Source organism: Crocuta crocuta, unplaced genomic scaffold (genome assembly GCF_008692635.1).
Source record: "Crocuta crocuta isolate KB4526 unplaced genomic scaffold, BGI_CrCroc_1.0 scaffold19, whole genome shotgun sequence".
Lineage (NCBI taxonomy): Eukaryota > Metazoa > Chordata > Mammalia > Carnivora > Hyaenidae > Crocuta > Crocuta crocuta.
In genome coordinates this window covers 677,908-700,736 of record NW_027551565.1, presented here as the reverse complement: position 1 = coordinate 700,736, position 22,829 = coordinate 677,908, and the positions used below count along the sequence as shown (strand labels likewise).

At 37.0% G+C, this 22,829-nt stretch overlaps 1 protein-coding gene across 12 annotated transcripts in view; it reads right to left on the bottom strand.

Annotated features, from left to right (window-relative positions):
• Positions 1-1,997: 1,997 nt before the first annotated feature.
• MBNL1 (muscleblind like splicing regulator 1) overlaps positions 1,998-22,829 on the bottom strand; it is a 205,639-nt gene continuing 184,807 nt past the window's right edge. For 6 of the 12 annotated variants that reach the window (XM_077750106.1, XM_077750105.1, XM_077750115.1 and 3 more), the window contains 7 exons: positions 22,353-22,610; positions 21,111-21,164; positions 20,034-20,187; positions 12,217-12,252; positions 11,434-11,528; positions 8,417-8,490; positions 1,998-5,440 (listed from right to left, as the gene is read on the bottom strand). In XM_077750106.1, coding sequence (XP_077606232.1) covers positions 8,434-8,490; positions 11,434-11,528; positions 12,217-12,252; positions 20,034-20,187; positions 21,111-21,164; positions 22,353-22,610 — 654 coding nt within the window. In that variant the 3' untranslated portion in view covers positions 1,998-5,440; positions 8,417-8,433. Of the gene's footprint in view, positions 5,441-8,416; positions 8,491-9,556; positions 9,621-11,433; positions 11,529-12,216; positions 12,253-20,033; positions 20,188-21,110; positions 21,165-22,352; positions 22,611-22,829 lie in introns of those variants that run through there. The other 6 variants (XM_077750112.1, XM_077750107.1, XM_077750110.1 and 3 more) reach the window with 6 other exon arrangements.

The window sequence follows — 22,829 nt, the reverse complement described above, 5'->3', positions numbered from 1 at the left end:
GGGTGTTGGGGAGGGCAGCTGAGGTTGACAGGCGTTCAGCACAAGCGTCAACATCTCCGAGGAAGCACGGCAGTAGGGCTTGGATGAAGAAGAGTTCTGGAGCCCCAGGCCCAGGTCAGGCACAGCACACATCTGGATCTTGCTCTTCTCGAGCTCCTAGGAGAACTTAGAGTCCAACCCCTAAGGAGTCTGGAGGGGAAGCTGTGGCCCAGCGTGGCCTCCCACAGCCACAGTCCAAAGGAAGCTTCAGCTTTCCCAGCCACCCCAAGTGCCGGTGGGGCCACGGCCCCTTCTAAGCGATGGCTGGGTCCAACGCTGGCAATGGCCCAGGGTCTCTTTCAAGTCATTTCAGTGAGGCCCGATGTTGTATTGACAGATCAAGAGAACTCAAAAACAAATTACTTGACATTTAAATCTCTCCGTTGCACATCTGTGGAGCTCTCCATGACGTTAATACAGTTTAAGCAGGCACCTTCTAGGCTTTCAAAAGTTTTTAATAGTATCTCAACACACTATTTTCTCCAGAACACAGAGTACGTCAAATATGAAAGTGAGTGCCTCACACTCATTAGAGTGTGGAGTGAAACTAAGTTAAAACATAACAAAATCTTGTTGCTGAGTGCCCACAAGGTTTGCTTACAATGTTAAGTGACTATTTCCTATAGGAAGGAAACTACTGGTCAGAGTGTGCCTCAGTGACAGTATAGATTGCTAGGTGTCACTGACCTCCAGAATAATTCCCAAGTGTAAACTCTGTGAGTGTCAAGGGTCTTTAATGAAAGAATAGCTCTAGCAAGTGATTTTGCTCCCCAAAGAAGAAAGAAGTAACGGACTTCTAAGACAGGGTCCCATCCTGTGAGCTGAGGACCCCTAGTGGTCCCTGTAGTAATAGATCCTTCTGAACAACTGGTGGTGTCTGGAAAATGAATAAACATCTCAAACACCATTTTTCCACTGTGATTAATAAAACAGGGCATCACTTAAAGTACTGAAAACTTACCATGGCTGGTCATTACTGAAATTCTTTTTCGATTAAAAGATACCCAAATTACCATCACTAATTGCAGAGAGTTGGATGTTTTGAAGTCACTCAAAAATATTATAAACTCCTGCTTTATATAATCATCTCCAGGACAGCTACTCTATTTTTGATTAAGTAGTACCTTGAATAGCTGGGTCCAGTGAGGCTAACAGGAATGTTCTATAGAACTCAGCCAGTAGCAGAACTGTATTAATTATAAATAATGCACTTACTTCCACTGCAGTCAGTTTTAGAGAAAAAAAGCACTGATGCACAAAGGAGAATTTGCAGGCTTTGGCCCAATACAGACAGAAAGCAGCACTAACAGAACAAATGAACTAATTTCTTCACTTTGGAACTTTGGATTTCACTGGCTATTTGTGGAAATTGCAAATTGGGAAACTATATGGGATGCCAGACCTCGCTTCAGCCAGGTTTTTAACTTCTCATGTACAAAATACACACACACACACACACACACACACACACACGAGTTAAGGCATGGCCTCGCTCAGCTGCATGTAACCTCTTTTATTCCTCTGAATCGAGTGCCAACATTATTTCATTATTGAAATATACTCTCAGAAGGCCTGATTTCCAGCCCTCATCTCCCGAGGAAGTCAGACAAAGAGAATTTCTTTAATAGAGAGACAGTTCTCTAGAACTGATAAGAGACTTTCCCCCCCGCTCATGGTTTTCCTCCTCTACACTCAAAATAGTATCCAACAGCAAGCACTTCAAGTGTCAGGGGAAGAGAGGGCAAGATGTTTCAGAAAACACAGGGCGATGCGTCACAATGGAGATTCTCACGCTCAGTATCAGAGGACAGTTAATGAGAAAAATAGTGAGTGCCTTCCCTACCATCAGTTAAAACCAGATAATGAATTTTCATATCAATATGTTCCTTAAGACAGACAGGCCCGGATACTCGAAACGCGCACAAATAATTTACTCTTCAGTCTCAGATACACAAATATACTTAAGAAAGAGAAGTTTTATTAGGGCAATTTCACTTTATTTTTCCATACAGCAAAGTCAACTACTGCAGTAATAATAAAATAAGCATAAAACAAATTGCAGCCCAAGACAAAATACATAATTTTAAGCAACTACAAGCAGAAAGTAAGTTGTGATTACATAAGAGTAAAACCAAGCACATCTGTCCTTTCAGCAGATGAAAGCGGTGGGGTTGGGGCTAAGTGCGGCCAGCGGGAGTGAAGGCTGGATCCACGAATTCATTAAACAAGTGCCCATGATCACATTGCTTTTTTGAGTGCTTCTGAGTTGAAAATGAAAACCGTGAAATTTGAACTGTGTTTTATCTTTTCACCTGCTGAAAGAACAGGATCCTACGGCAATTAAAAAACAATCACATAACAACTATAGCTACGGTGTGCTGTTTGGTTTGCCTGTTTATGGTTTAAATTTTGTGAGAGTCAATACTTGTTTTGAAGATTTGTGTGTGTGTGTGTGTGTGTGTGTGTGTGTGTGAACAATAAACCACTGAAATTGGCAGAAACCGATTTGTATAATATATGTCCTTAGTATAGTTCTTTCTCTCTTTTTGTTTTTCGTTGAAGTTTTAAACATGCAGTAGTTTTGAAAAATGTAAGGAATATTTGATCCATGATTTCACCTTAATGGTTGCAGTACCTGCTAGTTTTGGTAATGATCTTCAGGCAGATTGGGCCCAATGGAGTTTTTGTCAGTCATGAGATCTCGGAAGGATGGCGTATCTTTCCAGCTGAAAAAATCCTGGCAAACTACAAGCTGTCCACAATAAAGCAAAGCAACATGTTTGAAGGGGTATGGAGTGCTAACTCTGTACCACTTTTGCAAGCAATTTTGCTCAGTCTGTCATTTTATTAGCCTTAACAAAACTCCTTGTAATTATAGACGTTTTTATTCAAAATAAGATCTTACTATTATACAGGTTTCTCTCTTTTGACTATATACAGAAGTGCAAAAAGTCAACCTTCTCTCTAGACCTTCCAACATGCTAAATTGCAGCATAATCAACCCTCAAGAGTTTGCACACACGCTATAATTCTCGTTACGTAAACTTTGAGTATTTGGATTATCAACAAAAAGTCCCTTGTTCTATTTATTGATTATGCAGCTTATTTATAACAAGGCCTGATATTCAGGGATTTCAAAAATATTAAACAATACTTTAACATTTGAAATGGATACAGTAGAAAATAAATTTTATTCTAATATCTAGGATCTAGATCTTCTTATAATAACTAATTACAAACAAAATAAATCATCAAAATATTACTCAATTGTCTGCCAGGATTGTTGCGATAGCAACAACTTAACTTCTTACTTAGCAATGATTATATATTTATAAGATATCCATATAAAAGATCTTTGTTCTTTTAATGAAAACTAGACAAGAACTAACAATGACTGACATTCTTACACTTTAATATTAAATCAGTAAAATATAAATCATTTAGTTAACAATAATACGAATATTCGTATGACACTACATGTAATTCAAAACTGAGTATGTTATGAAGGAAAAACTACTTTAATTTTTTTTTGTATTTTGAAAAATTCATCGGTAAAATCTAATAAAACAAGAGTCTATAAACTGAAATGGTATTCAATTGTTAATAGAAAATGAAATCTAATAAATGTAGGAAATGAAAAACTACATTTTAACAAGAAAAATAAGTAATATTCTATAATGTAACTAACTACAATAACATGTGAAGTCACCATTACTCTCTTAACATGATTGAAATTACATTGGTATGGGTTCCAACCCGTAATGTAATAATCTAAGGCTTTAATAGATGTACAGTACAATCAGTAAAATCAACACATCAGTCTTATATTAGAAAGCATCTCTCTCAAGCATAAAAACTTGCAGTAAACTTGGAAGTATGGAAAGTTCTATAACTGAACTTTCGCTTCTCCCATTCCACACTAGAGCTACCAGTGACCTGGCCCCGGCATCAGCAATTTTTAGAACTGCCGATCAGAGCAAAAATATCCTTTACTAGCTGCAACATCCAAACCACAAAAAAGGAATTCCTTTGGATGAATCCATTCTTAAAAACTGAATGCACATCTATTTTTTTTTAATTTTGTAAAAGGCTTTCTAAGGCTATAAGCAGTTAATCTGAACAAAACAAAACAAAACAAATCACATATAAAATTCACCCATGTACTTAACCCACCCGATTACTAGGTTAATTAAACATTTCCCATTTTTCATATTTTGGTTTATCATGCATCTGATGACAGTGCTGCTTTCTTCTTTGTTTAGAGTCACTATTTTAAATGTGACTGTGATGAAGCATTTAAGCAAATGTGAAACCAGTTTTGCAAAGCATTTATAGTCGTTTGACTTTTGACAGAGCTATAAATAGAAGCAAAATAATTTCCTCAAACATTTTTTTTGTTATCGTGTCTCAGAAATGGCATATCCCTTTTGAATAACATGTTACACAGTATAGTATGCATAAATATTACACTACAATGCATTAAAATAATTTTATATATATCTATTATATATATCTCCAGTACGTGTGAGTTTATCTGTATTGAGAGAGTTCGTGTTGTGCTGTCTATTGTTACTGTAGAGTTAAATTGGCCATTTCTGAGACAGCTTTGGTTTCCAAAAAAAAAAAGAAAGAAAGAAAGAAAAAAAAAGAATGGTGCCCTTTGACTGATTAGTACTAGCAAATAAGCAACAAAATGTGGCTCTGAAAACAATAACACTGAAGAAATAATACTCTAATTTGATGTACAGTCTATGGCACTTCATGAGAATCCTTAACAACATGGTACTTAAAGCCATGATGTGCTTTAAAAGATACACAGTTGTGGTTTTGCTTGGCACATTCATCTCTGTCAGATCCCTCCCTCACCACGTCTTAAAATCTATTACATTAAAAATATTACTCTTAAACAAAAATGACTGTGCATGCACGCTCTCGTCTATAATGGCAATTTTAAATACAAGGTGCACCTTTGTTATTTGTAAACCTTGAAAGAAATAAACTTATTTTTAAAAAATTATACCTTGGTCTACAGACGTACCAATACATAATAGAATCATGGTTACACCATAGTCTGTCTTTTCAAGATGGCATGAATATATAGGAAACTAATTAGGTATGCATCTCTCAATGCATAACTCTGTGCTAGAAAAGAAAGACAATGTTGTTCTTCTTTTAGACAGGAATATCACCTCAGCACAAATATCAATTAAATGTACAAAGTGTATAGGCAACAGTGTGCAGTGGATTTCCATGTTGTCTTTTCTTCTGGTTAACATGCAATATGTGGATCTCTTGTGGCTGAGGGGATTTTGTGTGTGTTGCTTGACGGTATATACAATATGGCTAATGACCTCGTCCTTTACGCTAACCAAGCACACTGTCCTTTCCTCTTTAGTATGATCTACAAGGGAAAAAGAGATAATCTTTGTTAAAACCGAGAGGAAATCTAAAAAGAGAAGATCTTGGTTAAAATAAGACAATGTCCAATATATATTTCATCAGAAAACTGCATTGCTTGGTTTACAGTGTAAAATATAAGTATGCTGTTACATCTTCATATAAAAACAAAATACGCTTCGTAAGTGCAAGTGGGCCTACATTTACATGTCTATGAGAATAAAATGACATTCGCAGCTTAATAAAATTGTGGGCTCTGCTCAAATATTACCCGATACTGAGCTGAGAGTATAAAATATATGTGCAGCACCAAGGGACATGGTATAGTAGAGCCCTTTTGTAGCACCATTATTGGGGGACAGAATTTAAGCTCACTTTAATTCCTCTCTTCTGTAGTTCAATGGGTCGCACGAATACTAGTTTGGCCCTACAAAATTCAAATCCACCCAAGAGTAAGTCCTATTAAATGTGACTCATATCTGGGTGCTGAATTAGCATGGTATATGTTTGGGAAAAAAATTATACTTTAAATAACTGTTTTTGGATACTTTAAAGTTTGGAGGTTCACCCCCTTTAAAGCCAAGGAAGATATAAATCCCTCATGCTCCTGACAAATTAAGGTGGAACGGATATTACAATGTACTTAGACATTAATAGTTCCAGTTTTTACACGAACTTTGCTCTTATCAGAAGATCTTTACACAGTAAAAGTATACTTTACAATACAACCTTCAGCATGAAAGTAGTCACCATTTTGCTACACTGAAAAAGCAGCTCAATTATCACTACTATGCATGAAAATCGGCAATCATTTGTTAAACAGAACATTAAGAGCCTAAGATTCAACACAGACAAGTTTACTGGTTTGCTAGTTGATGAACTTACGGCCATTTGGAATCATTTGTTTTCATCCTGGATTATTGCTCAGAAATAGAACATAGTTATAGATATACATACTCCACATACCCAACTGACTGCAAAAGCTTGAAGCAGAGTTTTAAAACATGTCAAAAGGAGAACTTTTCATCCAAACCCACATACTACAAAGGAATGTGCTTATTAAAAACTGTGGCTCTTGTTGAGGAAAATTTAGTATTGAGAAAGCTTATGAAATAGACAAAAATCACTTTCAAGAACTTAATCCATGATGGCAGCCTGTCTTGGTATTACTTCCTGGACTGCTCTCAAATGCTGCCTCTCCTAATGTCCTGCGTGGGCTCAACCTCTGACCATCTCTTGCTATAGATTATTATCAAAAGGGTCTCAGAACTGGTTCTCTGCCACCATTTCCTCACATGACACACTTACTGCCCCTCCTGAAAGGCCCTTACTCCTCCCTTCTCTCGAGAGCAACCATCACTGCCCAAAGCCACTTATTTTCTAACTCTGTTGGAAAAAGATATTCCTTCATCTTTGCTTCAAGAGAAATTTGTTCCAATCTCTCATTCTATTTGAGTGTGCTGAAATTAACATCTATTGTCTGTTCATCTTTATCTCATTAATGTGGTAACACACATTAGCACCAAAAAATCATTAGTAACACATAGCACCAAAAAATCATTTGTAAATTGTTCATGAGCAGATAAATGAAGGGAAGCAACAAAGAAGGATGACCCATCTTATTTATGAGATTCAGTTTCAAATGCAGTGGCTCGTTTTAAATATAAAAATATGAATAAAAAATATCCCGAGCATATACGATAGCTTCAATGTGTACATTCTGAATAAAGCATATCTTCTAAGGATGAAAAATGGCCACCTTTCCCAAGGATCTAAGTCAATGTGTTTGAAGGAAAATCACAAGCCTTTCAAATTATTTTTGAGCAATGACAACATTTTCAGAATTATACAGTCTTCTAAGATGACTACTTTGAAGTGCCTTAAGTTGGATATGTGGATGTATGTGTATGTAGATGTGTGAGTGTGTATATACATCGATTTAAAGTCACACTCTAGGGGCGCCTGGGTGGCTTAGTCGGTTAAGCGTCTGACTTTCGCTTGGGTCATGATCTCACGTTCGTGGGTTCGAGCCCTGCATCGGGCTCTGTGCTGACTGCCAGCTCGGAGCCTGGAGCCTGTTTCAGTCTGTGACTCCCTCTCTCTCTGACCCTCCCCTGCTCACGCTGTCTCTCTCTCTCTCTCCTAGAAATAATAATAAATTAAAAAAAAAAATAAAGTCACACTCTATATATGAGTAACCCTGTGTGTGGTGAATCATGAGGTACAGTGGGTACATGTTCTCACATATAGGATTCAGCAAAACATTAAAAAATAAAACAAATGATGACCTACACTGGAGCTCACCAAACCACTACCAGTGTGCCAAATCTGGCCAGCTGCCTAGTTCTGTAAATAAAGTTTTATTGAGACACAGCCACACCGTTTCATTTACACGTCGGCTCCGGGTGCTCTCATGCTAGAGTGGCAGAGCTGAGTAGCTACAACAGAAAAGAGTGGCAACAGAAGCCACATGGCCCACACAGCCACAAATCTTTACGGTCTGATCTTTTCAGAGAAATTTTGCCAACCCTTGATCTATACTAGTTTCAGGTCTTATCTTTTCTTCATGCTAATATGAAATAAAAACATAACTTATTTTCCTTAAGAATTACACATATTTAAGTGATATTAACATATATGCTATACATTTTTATAATAACATGCCTTATAACCTACTTAAGATAAACATGAGACCTTTCTTACCTCCACACAAAACCATAAGCACTGAAACATACTCTCTGTTATAAATGTATTCATTCATCTAAGCTTTCATTTGCTTATACATTCTACTTCTAGCATTGTGCCAGTCATGAGGCAAGTGTTCGATAAATATTTGAGGACACTGAATTTTAAATTAATAAAAATAAAATAAAATACATATTTTCTCTGAAATTCTGCAAAATTTCTTGAAGTGCATCATACAAATGGTAGCTTTAAAAACCACTACAAATATACACTATAGATTACAGAAGGAACTTACTGTTTAGTGATGAAATTCTACATCTGGGTAACATACTTGTGGCTAGTCAGATGTTCGGCAGATATTATGGGTATCTAGCAAATAAAAAATTATTTAATGAATGATCCATGCAAGCAAGCCAACAACCAAGAGATGAAAACATTTTAATATTAATTTTTTTTTAAGAAAAGTGAAATTCAGCTGTGAGGTGACAGTCCTTATCTGGCCAACGTAACAGTAAAGTTAATGTAAACTTAATGTCAAAGGAGCAACTCATTTTTAAAAATCTTCGTGTTAAATACTATTCTATAAATGTTATCAGTTTTTAGGAATTAAGAGAAGTAAAACTATCCAAAATTCATGCACAGCAGTAATTGAAAGAAGCCCTTTTTGTTGGCCTACACACACACACCTGTGGTTTCAGTTATTCACTAGTCCAGAAATCAAAGTAGGAAATGCCTATTTTTGTGCAACCAATTTCTAACATTTTTGTTCAACTTCTGGTTTCTTTTTTTCTTCTCAAATTAAAAGTACCAGGTAAGAATTTTAATGGAGCATTTCAAAAGAACGGATAAGAGCTTAAGTTCATTTCGGAACATCGTCCTGAATCCTGACTGCACATCTGATTGCATTATAAATGGGCAAGAGATTTAAAAAACTTGAGAAACAATACAATAAGAAATCAATATAGAGGTGACTTATTTCAATGGTCCCCAAAGCTATGAACTTCCAGTTTGTAGACTGACTCTCCTCCAAGACAGAGTTTTTGTTGCTAACCTGGGAGAGGCAGGGCAGTAGGCGCAGCCAGTCCAAGGACAGCAAGCACGGCTCCCACCCTAGTGAATCCATTTCCTGGTGGTGTAACTTTGAGCCAAGCACTTAATTACTCTACAGCTACGTTTCTTCATCTATAAAACGGCACATTAACCCCATCTCAGCAACATTGATGGGAGAAACGTGAAATCACATACATGAAGGCATTTTGTTGTTCTTTCAATTTAGATGTCCTAGACTAATGCAACATATTACAATCCACAGTCTGGAGTGTAAATGAATATGTCTCTATTTTATTTCCATTTCTCAGCTGACATCTTTACACAATTTTACAGCATTGGCAAATGGCACGAAAATGTGCTCCAAGCATAATGAAGCTTCTCATACCATTTTTCCTGCTGCTGCAGGACAGGATGTTGCACCCAACAGTGTAGAAGCATCAAGGATGGGGCTGTCGAAACATACCAAGGACCTTCAACACCAATCGATGCAGATGAAGGGCCAGCTATAAACTTCTGCATGCATGCAGGCTGCATTTTGTGGCATCAGCTATTTCCAGCATTGCTAATATACTGTAGGCATATACATATGTATGTATATGTAGATATAATATATGTGTGTATATATATATCCATTTCCCTTTTCTTTCTTTTGGTTGTAAAACAGTATGAAGACCCAAGATTATGCATGAAATGGTCACAGCACAATGCAAAAAGTAAAGTGTCCCCTACAACCCAGGTGGCCCAGGGCATGTTGAAATTTGCTTTGCTATAGTTCTGCTTACACCAGCAATTCTGTAGTCATACATGGTACACAGAGAGCTCAGCCTCATTGATTTGCATCATAAAAGGATTGCGGTGAATCCATTAAGGAATTTCTGCCATAGATTACTTACTAACATGCCACATATGCACAATCTAGTATTCTTGTAAATGAGTCTGATGTGTTAGCATAAATCCAGGGCTATTTTGACAAGCCTCAGAAAAACTAATGATTCTTTGCCAAGAAATGTTTAAAGCTTGTCTGAAACTTTAAAATACACCCATTTTGGCGTGCTGCTTTTGCAAGTTTTTAATGGCTACACTAATAGCTTACAGTTCTTCCATAGTACATGGTGGACTGGAGAGATAAGGGCGGCTACTTCTCACAGCCATAAGTACAAAGTCAGAAGATGCTTAATTGGCCTTCTCTTCCCAAGGGGCAATATGCTGATTCCCATCTGAGACTGGTCCTTGCGCTTCATTTGGCTACATTTAACCTTAGTCTGTGGGTTATCTGAACTTTGATTTGGCTCTAAATGTTCTCATGTTATTAACCATACTGAACTTTGCTTTCATAACAAACATACATTAAAGCCAAAACCCACTTTACGTGAATTTGACTTTGATTCAACTGTTATTTTCCAGAATATAATTTAAAATAGGATCAGAGAACATTGGCTGAATCAATGTCAATTTTTAAATTTTAAAGATTTTAATAATCATTTTCTTTTAAATAGTCATTCTTGGTTTATCGTAAAATTCAAATTTCTGAAACAGACCCCATTTACATAAAGAGTAATCTGTGAAATTGTTACTCCATAAACTTCTATGGAACCCGGAATGACTCAATTTACCGTATCTGATGTCTTTTTTCCTTCACAACTCTCCAAAATCTGCGCTGGGTAATTACAGAAACACGAGCACTTAGGGGTTTCGTTTCTGTGTTTGCTTCTCACTTAAAGCATTGGGAATCAAACCTTGGACACCAACTTATTTTTAATATACAATCTGCTTATCAAACAAAACTGTAAGGAATTCTGAACAAACTCTATTTACAAGAGTGGTCATCTGTGGCATCTATAACATATTTAAACATTTTGGTTTTTATTAAGAATTTAGGCAAAAACTAGGAAAATGTACATACCAAATGTTTACCATAAAAACTTAAAATTGTCTGCATTTTTGATTGGTCAAGACACCTGAATGTTTGAGACCAACTGAGAATTGCTTGTGTAAATATCATTTTAGTAGCTTTAGAAATGGAGCCGCGACAACTTGGGAGCACTTATAAATGGCATAAAAGCATTCTGCTGCTCATCATAGAGAGAATGTGTAGGCCAACAAGAGGTATCTTTGAAACCCCATGCTATTAAAGCACCCTCTACAGCCCTCACGTACACACGATTCCCACGGACCTCGATGGGAAAGCCACGTGCGTAAGGGCTGCTGGATTGAGCCCTATTAGAGTTGGTTTTTAAGAAACAAAGCTGTAAATTAGCAAACCTGGTTGGCTGTGGCTGTTGCAGCGAAGGGAACACTTGTGGCAGATGTTGTTGCTGCGGACACAGTGGCTGGCGTAGCACCGTGCACCATGGGAACTTTCGGAGGGAAAATCATATAAGCAAACATACAGAAGAGTGTAGCAATATGGAAACCATGGCAACATGGAGGAGATAATTGGGCATGGTATTTATCACAGCAATAAGCCATGTGACGGGACATCATCACCAGCGAGTGACATGCAATCACAGCGCAAAGCAGGACAACATTCCAAAGAGAGAAGGGGAAGGGGGATGAAAGAGAAAAAAAAGGGGGAAAAAAGCTTGTTACCATCAAATCAAGAAAATTGACACAAACAGGCTTAATTTGCTACGTCAAAAACAAGAATTTTATATAGTGTTCACAGTCAGACATTCAAAATCTAAGTCAAAATACAGGTATTTACTTCATATATACAGTTATCTGTTTGAATGAAAGTATTTTTTCTTATTTATTATTACAAAAATATACAACATATTACTTTTATGATATAGATTTTTTTTTTACACACCAGAACTCATAGTCCAATCAAAATCCACCAGAGGTGACTAAAGGAAACTTGTGTGTAAAGAAAACATTTATGTGAGTCCGTGTCAATTAAATAGAAAATGGCATTTAATTGACAGGTGTTAGTAAAAGGGAAATGGACTTGCCCAATAGATAAAAGTTAAACTTAGCAGTGGATTTTGAGGGGCTGTGAGGTGCACCATAGGTTTAAGATAATCAAGAAACAAAGCTGGCACCTACCAACACTTGTAGCGGGTGTCATGCACAATATTGAGCCTGCCCATCATGCATTGCAACAGGAAGGTGGATTTGAAAAGGGAAAAGAATTAAAACATCCCATCACACGTGTAATTAGGAAATTCATTTGAACAAAGAAGAAAAATTGTTATTATGGGAACAGTGGCATGTAACTGTCAGCACAATCAAATCATACAATAGCACAGTGATCAATTAGAACTAGTCTCAAGTGAAGAGTAAAAGCCAGTTTAACTGTGTGCTGGTACACTTTGTTTCTCCTAATTGCTGCCTATAAGTAAAAGTATTTGGGGGAGAAGTTTAAGCTCGCTTAATTCTTTTAAAAATAATATTGTACTTTGTTTTGTTTTAATCTGGTTACTAGCCATCTGGCGGCTTTGCTATTTCTGACTTTAACATATGAATGGATTAACATTTTCTTTATATTGAGCACATGTTAAATAATTAGAGAAATTATTTATTATTAAAATGGTAGATCATCCAATGCACAAAACTGGCTTAACAATGTAATGAAACCAAAACACTCATTTTCATTCCCTGTTCGTTATATCTGTTCGTTGTACAGCAACCACACAGACATGGAAGGGGTTGTGATCATCCAACCATACAGGGATTTTATTTGGAGGGATACCAAGAAATAAAGTATGCATAAAGGGAAAGTGAAACTTCTGCATTGCCTTTGTTTGGAATTTCAATGTAGGCAAACATTTAGAGAGGATATACTCTTAAGTCCCAAGTTGGTTTAATTAATAGGGATCTGGGGAAACAGACTGGTCTTCACTGCTGGTTTAGACCTTCAGGACTTCTTGGAATAGCAAATGTTCTTGAATATTTCACATACCAAAAAAAAAAAAAAGTTAGACTTCAATCAAAACCCTGAATGGGAGATAATGTGTATGTATGTGTATGTATGTACACACACACACACACACACACACACACAATTTCACACATGGGGTACTGGCATTGAGGTTTCAAATGTTCAACTGTGATGCTAAACTATTATGTATATAGTCCCTGTTCTCTCTGACATAGAAACACTGCAACATATAATTTTATCTTTTTCTTTTTACCGAGTATAGGGCACTTCCCCACATAACGAACTACTGTTCTTTCTATGAGATTATTTTAGATTTCTAGGTTTTAAAATATCAAATGATTTTATATTTCTATCTAAATCTTGGCACATCCTACTTAAACACTAGCAGCATCTGGGATGAACATTTGTTAGACGAATATCTGCCAATTGAGTCTTGTCGGAGATGGCCCTACAAAACAAAGCTGCCATTGAGAAACAAGGATTACTGAACTGGCGTCCCTGTAACAGCTGCAATTAGTCTGTTATCACAATTAGGCTGTGGCCACAGTGATCAGTGATTACACTTGGTAACAGAGCTAGAGAGGCATCCGCCCAGGTAGAGTAATATTACCCTGACAGGCAGTTTTTAAGACGCTTGAAGATCTCTATCTAATTTGCTACTACTACGAGTCAGACTTGTGGAAGAGAACAACAACAGACCACTAATAACAAAGACGTTAATGTGAGACAGTAGAGCAAGCGAAATTTAATCCTGGGTCTAGAGCTGGTGAAATCATTATCCTCTCTAGGTGGGGCAATAGGGCTGACTGGGAAAGAGAGGATGAAAAGATGAAGGAAAAGCAATAAGGGGGTATTCAAGGAATAGTAAAGCCGGTTTAAATACTGTACAGGTAATGGGTTTCAAATTTACTATTTATTATTATGCTGCAATTTGCCTATTATATTTCATCCCATACATAATTTAGTCTGCACATGCAGAAAGTGAGTTAACCATCCTAGCTGACTAAAAGCCTAAAGCTTCTATGATTGGAATTTTAGTTTGAATTACCTTCCTCATTACCATTATAACCAATGCACACAGTTTAGAGAGGGATTCGCAGCAAATAAACATAAGGCAGCAATGAAAACACTAGCCAGGTGCAATAACTCACAAAAACGAAGACATAATGCTGTAGGACCCACTTACCAAGACCAAAAATCACTTTGAAATGACCATAATATCCATCTTTACATCAAATGGGTTGATTTACTAATAATGATGCATAAAAAGCCAATTGAAATTTTTCCCTTAATTTTCAACACAAGGAAAATTTTCAGTGAATGCGTTTGTCAATTTCAAATTTCCCCTATGAAGATAACTTGCATAGCAGAATGAGGTGTTTCTGAGGAATGCATTCCTATTGGAAGATGCAGGGAAAACAAGTAGGAAGGTAATTTGCAAATGTGGTATATGCACAGTTAAAATTACTTCAAGGAGAAGGGAAAGAAGTAGAAGAGAGAAAAAGAATGATAATGGAGATTTTGTTGGAGGTCTGAACTTGGATGTGGTAATTCAAGCCTATTTATGATTAGAAGTATTAAGCTGACTTAAAGTCCTCTAAAATGTGTATCATTTGGGACTAAAAGTTCACAATCAATTGAATTATTCTCAAAACTGATATCCAAAACAGCAATAGCTTCACACAGTTTGTTTCTGTTTCTATTTGATGTTTTGAATTCTATTCCATGGCACTGCTGAATTTAAGAAATAACAAATAAAACCTTCAGGCTTTATTTATTTATTTACTACAGGCTTTATCCTAACTCTTAGACCTGCCTATGATAGTGCTTTAAGAGAATGTTTTATGAAGTTAGTTTAAAACTCATTTAAACACAACCTTATGAAATAATCACATTATCTCCATTTTATAGATGAAAACAAAAACCCAAGGTGTACAGAGATTATACATTGTGGGGAGCTGGATTCAGACTTGCTAGCCTGATTTATAATCCTATGCAAAGTTGCAAGTAAACTGTCTGCATTAATTTCATTAATTATAATTAAAGCGACAAGCTGAGAATTTTTGGTTTTGTTTTGTTTTTTTCTGTAAAAACAGCCCCATCCCTTTGCCACCTCCCTTCTCACTCCTCCCCCTCCAGGAAAATTTCCTGGCCTTCTGTTTCTGTGTGTCTGGTAAGTTATAACACAAGCCAAAGCCAAAGTTGCTGAAAGCAAACTTATTTTTAGATTTTTTTAAAAAAATCATCAGCCCACAGAGGGCAATATGCTAGGAGGAGAGAAGAGAGGTGTGCTTCTGAGGATAGTAAGTTGGCAAAAATGGTGAAGGAGAAGGGAAAGGAAAGAAAGAGGCAGGGAGTCTGCAGGGTCTGTGAGTAGCCGGGTTCGTAGTCTGTTCTTCCATAATAGCCGCGTGGGCACAGGCTGTCAAGGGAGCAGACTGCTTATGAGGCTAAGGGGCTGAGGCAAAGAGGCCTGCACCAAGGCAGCCACGGGAACCCTGGAATGTATGTCTCACCATGACCATGTAAGCATGGGCCATTATCAGACCAGCAGTGACCAATGCTGACTGAAGAATGCAGAACGGGCATCCTGTCTACGCTACTGGATGGGACAGGACCTCTCTTTAGGGGTGGGGATAGGAGGGAAGAGAAGATGTAAGAAGACGGTCCTGAATCCCAGTGATTAGACCCCAGTCAGGGCATCTGATTTCCCAGTTAGATTAGAGTTTAAAGTTTGACTTCATTTGAATTCAAGAAAATAAAGTGATGTAAATAAAAGTGGTATTTCTTACTCTAATTTTGAGGGTGAAATCCATACCTACAACATAAGTAGACCCTAGATTATGCATAAACTGTACGAATATTTAGTTGAGTTTTAAAGGACGAAGATTTTTTTAAAAAGTAGTATATCTCTAAAATTTAAAAAAGAAGCTTGGATGTGAATTTAATCCAGTATTTGTATTTACTTTTAAATGAGATGGAGGGTATAAAAGCACCAATCATGAAGTCAGGGTATCAGTAAGGCCTAGTTCATTTTTAAGCCAAATCATTTTTGAGGACTTCAATTAAAGAGCTCACAGATTGTGAGAGACTAAGTCAAACCCACCTGACCTGATTTCTAGTTCTGTCTAAACCTTGTAAGTCATGCAACTTGAAGCAAATCATTGGACCTGTCTGGGTTCCAAATTACCCATTGGTAAAATGGGAGTATTAACGCTAACCTTTTGGGGTCGTTGTGAGAAAAAAAAATGAGATAATGTATATTAAGTATCCAGTGCAGTGCGGCACAGAGCAAATACTCAATAAAGGTAGCTCTTTTGAACATACTGTGTAAAAAATACTGGGCCCAAAGCCAATATCTAGTTGTGGGGTTTGGAATTGGATAGTACGCACACCCTGTAAAGGATTTACATTTTGTTTTTATTTAAACACTCTTAGACACTTCTGGATTCTAGATTTAGCCCTTGGGTCATAAATTTGCCATCTCCAATGTGAATATTGGCATACCATGTGGCATACAGTATATGTGAATTGATTCAATGGATGGATGGATGGATGGATGGATGGATGGATGGATGGATGGATGGATGGTTGGGAGGATGGGTCGATTGGTGGATGGAGAGATGGATGGATGATGGGTGGATGGGTGGATGGGTGGATGGAGAGATAGATGGATGGGGAGACAGAGGGATGCATGGATCAATGAGTGGGTAGATGGGTAGATGGATGGATGGAAAACTGGGAAGGGAGAGGAAGGAAAAGAGGAAGGAAGGGAAGGAGGAAAAGAGGAGAGAAGGGATAGGTGGTTGGAAGGACAGATGGATAAATGATTGGATGGAAGCATGCGTGGACGGATGATAGATGAGGAGATGCCACATAAGTCCAATTCTGTTATTAAAAGTTATTAATTGTTTTTAGCTAGTTACCTGGCTTGCCACTGAACCCTGATCTTTTGCCAGCAGCCCAGTCTGTATACATAGTTATCTCCTCCAATGACTGAAACAACTGTGCTTCACTGTAATTTCAGTGTAATTGACCTATATATCCCTTAGGTTATTAGCGAAGTAAGAGACTACAGAGCTCTAAAACTCTAAGTTGCAAAAAACAAACAACTTCCATTTTCTTTTCATTCCAAAAAAGCCTTCAGAATATACCTTCCAAATCATTATATTGTGGGCAGATGGGGTGCTCTAATCATATAAGTCATCTGCAGAATAATACAGTGTTTGGAAAATAAACGTCCTTTTTCCCAGGTATTATATAGGAGATTACACAAATGTGTGGTAGGATGGATTTCCTGTAGTTCTCAAAGGGCATTTAAAAAACTGAATTAGTTCTAACATTTTTTTTAATCTGAGAAATTTCATACGTAACCATCCAAATGAGGTAAATATCTGGGAAAAAAATTTTAAAAATCTGGCAATACTGGGCATCAGGGCCCCTACATTAGATTGTGCCGGTCTGTACAACCAACCATGGGAGGCAGAGACACAACTACCCTATAATGTAAATGGAGCCACAAAGGATGTGCAGTGTACAACAGGTACAACCTGCCAGGCAATGTTTCACTGAGGCAATAGAAGGATAAGTCAAAACACTCAGCATCCCCTTTAGATTGGGCCTGTGCTCCCCAGTGCCTTCCAGACCCCACAGCTCCTAATTTATTTCTTGCTCCATTTGTTTATATATCCTTCCTGGCCCCTAATGCATTTTAGTTTACATTCTCTGCATCAGATTTCTTTCCTTTCTGGCTGTCTGACAAAGTGGTTTGGCAACAGTAAAGATGGGCTATCCATTTTAAGCTTTAAATGTCATAGAGCCAAATTTTTGGACATAGGCAAACGTGACAAATAATGACAATATTTTAAAAGAATGATGAAGGTATTACCTACTTCTGATTATATGACTAATAAAGGTTAAGGCCTTTAAAGCGAGCTTACAAATAAACGTAATTTTATATTATTGTAATAATTTTATGTCATGTTGATTAGAAGTATCAAGAACAAAATATAGAGTATCTCTGATGCAAAATTCATTATAAAATGCAAATATATCTTAACATTTTCAGCACATTTCCATATACTGTGATACACTTTATTTATGTTAAGAACGCTCCATTTCCAGAAGAGATAAGTATGATTTTGAATTACAAATGTGTTTACTGATCTCCCCCCTCCCGCCGACTTGATCCTTACCTAGTATCTTTTGTTCTGTCTTATCCACAGACTAAAAGCCTTTCTAGGGAGAGATTACTGTCATAAATATCAGGCAATGAATGGTTATGCTTATTTAGAAAAGTCCTTAGTCTTTGAATGTTGTTGGAGAAACTAACGTAAATCCCATTTATTAAGACTGAAATGTTAGATTTCCCTAAATAATGTATGGGGGAAGTTAGATTTTTTTATTTATAGATGTTAAATAAATAAATTCACTTCTAATGGCAATGTTTTACTCAATGAAATAAGCTGACAAAAATAATCTTTAGCTTCTTCAAAGAGATTATGGTAATTACCTACAATCCCTTAAAACTTTTTTAGTGATCTGACTATAGAAAACTTGATAGATCATTTGATGAAGATGGCATCAATTTAGGGGCATGGCAATTTATATAAAAACAAAAAGATTAAATTCTGGAAACCTCTGAAAACCTATATATGTTGAGAAAAAACTTTTAACCTTATAAAATGTAAGAGAAATGTGATTTTCCCCTCAGAATGCAATAAATATGCTACAGATCAAAATGATCTAATCTGTATCATAAAATGGACAAACTGCAAATGGATAGATAACTATTTCCTAAGTAGAAATATTTTATCCATGGTGCCTAAGGCATAATGCATCATAAGTCATGTAATACTCCATATACCCCAGTTCACTGAATCTTGTTACATATTCTACATATGGAGGGCCAGCTTTCAGAGATGCACTGTATAAAAGTTGTGCTCAGCAGTAAAAACTAATGTGAATATAATTTATTCTTTTGTTCCCTATTCAAAAATAAATTCTCACATTCTCTCATGGCATTATGAACCTAATGCATTTAAGTGCTATCAATATAGCATAATATACTAATCGTGCTGGACTTCTGACATATATACCTTATCAATAATTAATTTAATTAGTGATAAAATTATTTTATTAAATAAATCTCTGAACCCTTGGTAATTATTTTAGAAAAGTTAAGAGGGAAAGAGGAATTTGGGATTAGAGTCTTTGCTTAGTTGAATTCAAGACCATAAGAAGTTTAACATGTATTTTCTGAAGTAAATGGAGGGTGAGTAAAATTAATACATTTCAGGTAATTAAATGACTGATTAATGTTTCTAAGTTTTATAGCCTTGTGGATAGTTCTACAGTATGTTTATGTGACTACATTTAAATCCAATGAAGCCACAAATGTATATATAACTCATTAGTAGAAAAAATCTCCCTGAGCACTTAGAACTCTCTGAGTATCAGCTCATGAGCAAATAATGATTTTAAGCAATGTACTGATTGCCACACTTTTTAGAAGCTCTGGATCAGAGTCAGTTTTCTTTTACTCTCCACCTCAAAAACAAAAAGGCTGAAAAATAAAAAGCAAAACTGGAAGTGTCATTTCATAGAATTCAAATGGACTCTGGAATCGTGAAGGCAAAGGGGTCTTACAGCAGGAGAATGTCGTAAAATAGCTTGACAGACATAAAACGGTGTTGAGGAAAAGAGAAAAAAAAAGAGAACTATATTTCAATTCCGAATTACACAAACAAAAATAAATCTATAAAACACCACAATGATCTTCGATCCACTTCTCATTATGCTAAGATTCTTCGCGTTTAAGGAAAACCACATAAGATACCTCAGTTCAGCTGCTACTGTGGACCACCTTACCTTGCAACTTATCTATGGCTAACAGCACACTGGGGGCCTGGCCTATCTGCTCTACCAGCATAGCTCTCTGCAGCTCCCCAGATTCGCTCACGAACAAGCTTAGCCCCCTTACCTGGTGGGAGAAATGCCGTATGTTGTTGCAACTGCATGTTGGCTAGAGCCTGTTGGTACTGGAAAATACCAGTGTTAAACACTGCGGTGGCACCGTTGGTTTTTTCAAGAGCAGGCCTCTTTGGTAATGGGGGAAGTACAGCTTGAGGAATTCCCTGTTTAGTGAACGAGTATAAAAAACAAATACCAGTAAAAAGAGAAAAAGAAAAAAGAAAAATCAGTTGAAGGCTAAAATTGTTAGGAAGCATGAGCAAGCAAGCAGCAGAGCACTGAACTACCCGGGGGGTGGGGTAGGATTCCAATCAACAAAAATTAAAGGGGATCCAAAAAAAAAAAAAAAAAAAAGGCAAGATAAAAGCTTTAAAGGAAGCATTATTTTTTTCCAAAAAAACCAAAGAAACCCAAAACCAAAACAAAAAAAACAACAACCCACTAGGACGAGAGCACATGTTATCATGTGTTAAAGTGTTTTAAGTCCCATAATGCTTCAGGCTTCCTGTGAGAAGCCACTGGTTTGGGGCAAGAAGAAAAGCCGCACTGCGAGCTCCATGAGGACACTGACGAGTATAAGCGATGTTAATAGTTAATCGTACAGAATGACTGGAACAGGTAAAATAAACCTCATCCCACTCTCCTCCTCCCCCCAGACCTACCTAGACATGCAAATGTCCCAGAGCATGCAAGTTTTTTTTTTTTCTTAAACACTGAACTTGTATAAATATTTTTAAAAAATAAACAATTCTATTACTAAAGCCATGCTAACCGAACAGGTACATAAATATACAGTCAAAAATACATTTTTAATGTCCTTAAAGTATTTCACTAGAACATTCTACAATGCAGTTAAACTGAATGTGGGCTGCTGGGCTTTCGGAATCTTTCATTGTATGATATCCGTCCAGGTACTCACAGTAGAGTCTTTCCACTAATTTTTTCAGGAAACCACACTCAGTTTTTCACTGTACTTTATAATTTTACAACAGAAAAAGGAATATATATTTTTAAATTGATAAAAAAAAAAAAACTTGTATCTACAATAAAGCTACATGCCAAGCTAAAAGGTGAAAGGTCATAGTACCAGGTCAAAGGTTGCCTCGAGGGGTCGCTTCAGTGATTTGACAGCCGACTGAGTCTTAATTAGCAGGCAGCGAGCACATGATGGCAATGGGCCAGTGGGGTTCAAGCGCATTAACATAAACAGCAAGCAGAGGTGCATCATGGGGGCAGCAGTGCATTTTTGGGTAGGTGAGAAAAAACAAATAAAAAAACAAATCATCGGAATGCCATATACAACGAATAACAAGACTAAGCATGCACAATAAAGGCACTACTGAGTTGTTATGGGGAGGATAACTCCTCTTTGTAGTTAATTACAAACAAGATACTCTAACAGAAAAAAAAAAAAGAGTGAAAGGTAGAGAGGCGGAGAGAGTCTGCCTTCTGTATTTTTGCTCAAGTATCCATAAACAAACACAGAAAAGACCTCTCTCGTGATTATTTTACTGTGCTGTGAAAACCACACAGTGTTTTTTATGACTATTTTAATGTATAAGTCATATATATTTATGTAAAGAAAAGGACAACATTAAAACAGCTAAGCAAAGAACAAAGAATGGACTCATTAAAATCAGCTATTAGATCACATTGAAATTTACCTTAAGAATATAGGTTTCTGTTCTAAATGATCCAATTTCTTCCTTGAGTACTGCTTTCTCCTTTCTATATAATGGCATAGTCAAGCTTCTCTAGTGTTACAATTGCATTTATGCCACAATGTTATTTAAGACGATCTAGATAGCACATTGTTCAAAATCTTGTAGCTAATCCTAAAAACGATTTTGGTTAAGCAACTCTCCTAAACAGTTCCAGATTATGTTATTGTTAAAAGCAAGATCTATGGAGAGAAGAGCCTTGATGTGCAAAAGAACACACCGAAGGAGAACAATGGCTGATTAGATGGCACACAAAAAAAAAAAAAATAAGAGGACTGGAAATGGCAGTATCGTTAAATCGGAGAGGAGACAGGTGTTCTTTACAAAGCAGAAATTTCAGAAACCCTATATCCAGAATAAGACAGAGGATTAAGAGTTAGGCCACAGGTAGGAGCAATCTGAACTATTTAAGGAGTTACCCTCACATCTGTGAACGGTAACTTCGTTATGTATTGTCTGGGATACCTGAACAAACATATCTTCAGCAAAAAATAAAAATAAAAAGTAAAAAAAAATTAAGGTTAATAAATGAATAGCTTGTAGTCAGATCTAGTCATTCACTCTGCTGTACTGACTGCGAACAAGAGAGAGCTGATGTCCCTACTCACCATGGCAGCTGCGGTGGCTGCCGCCTGAGCGGCTGCAGCCTGGTTGACCTGGTATTGGGCGGCCTTGATCTTGGCTTGCAGATGTGCGGGAGGATGAAAGTATTTGCACTTTTCCCGTGAGCATCTGCCTTTGATGTAATCCATACACACGGTCACTGTGTTGTCATTGGTGTCAATCATTGTGCTGTCAGCGGGGTGAGCAAACCGACAATCGTTTTCTCCTCTGTTGCAGTTGCCACGCTGGTACTCTCGACATACCTACGGGGGTCATGAAGTGCATGGGACTTGGTCAACAACGTGGGCAAATACAATCTTTCTGCAGATTTTAACGTAAAGGTGGTAGAGGGCTACACACGAAAGGGGAAAAGACCATTTGCAAAAAAAAAAAAAAAAAGAACAAAATAACTTGAAAAGTTCCTCCTTCAGTACACAAGTTAAGCTCAGTGAAACTTAACACAAGTTAAGTTCAGTGAAATT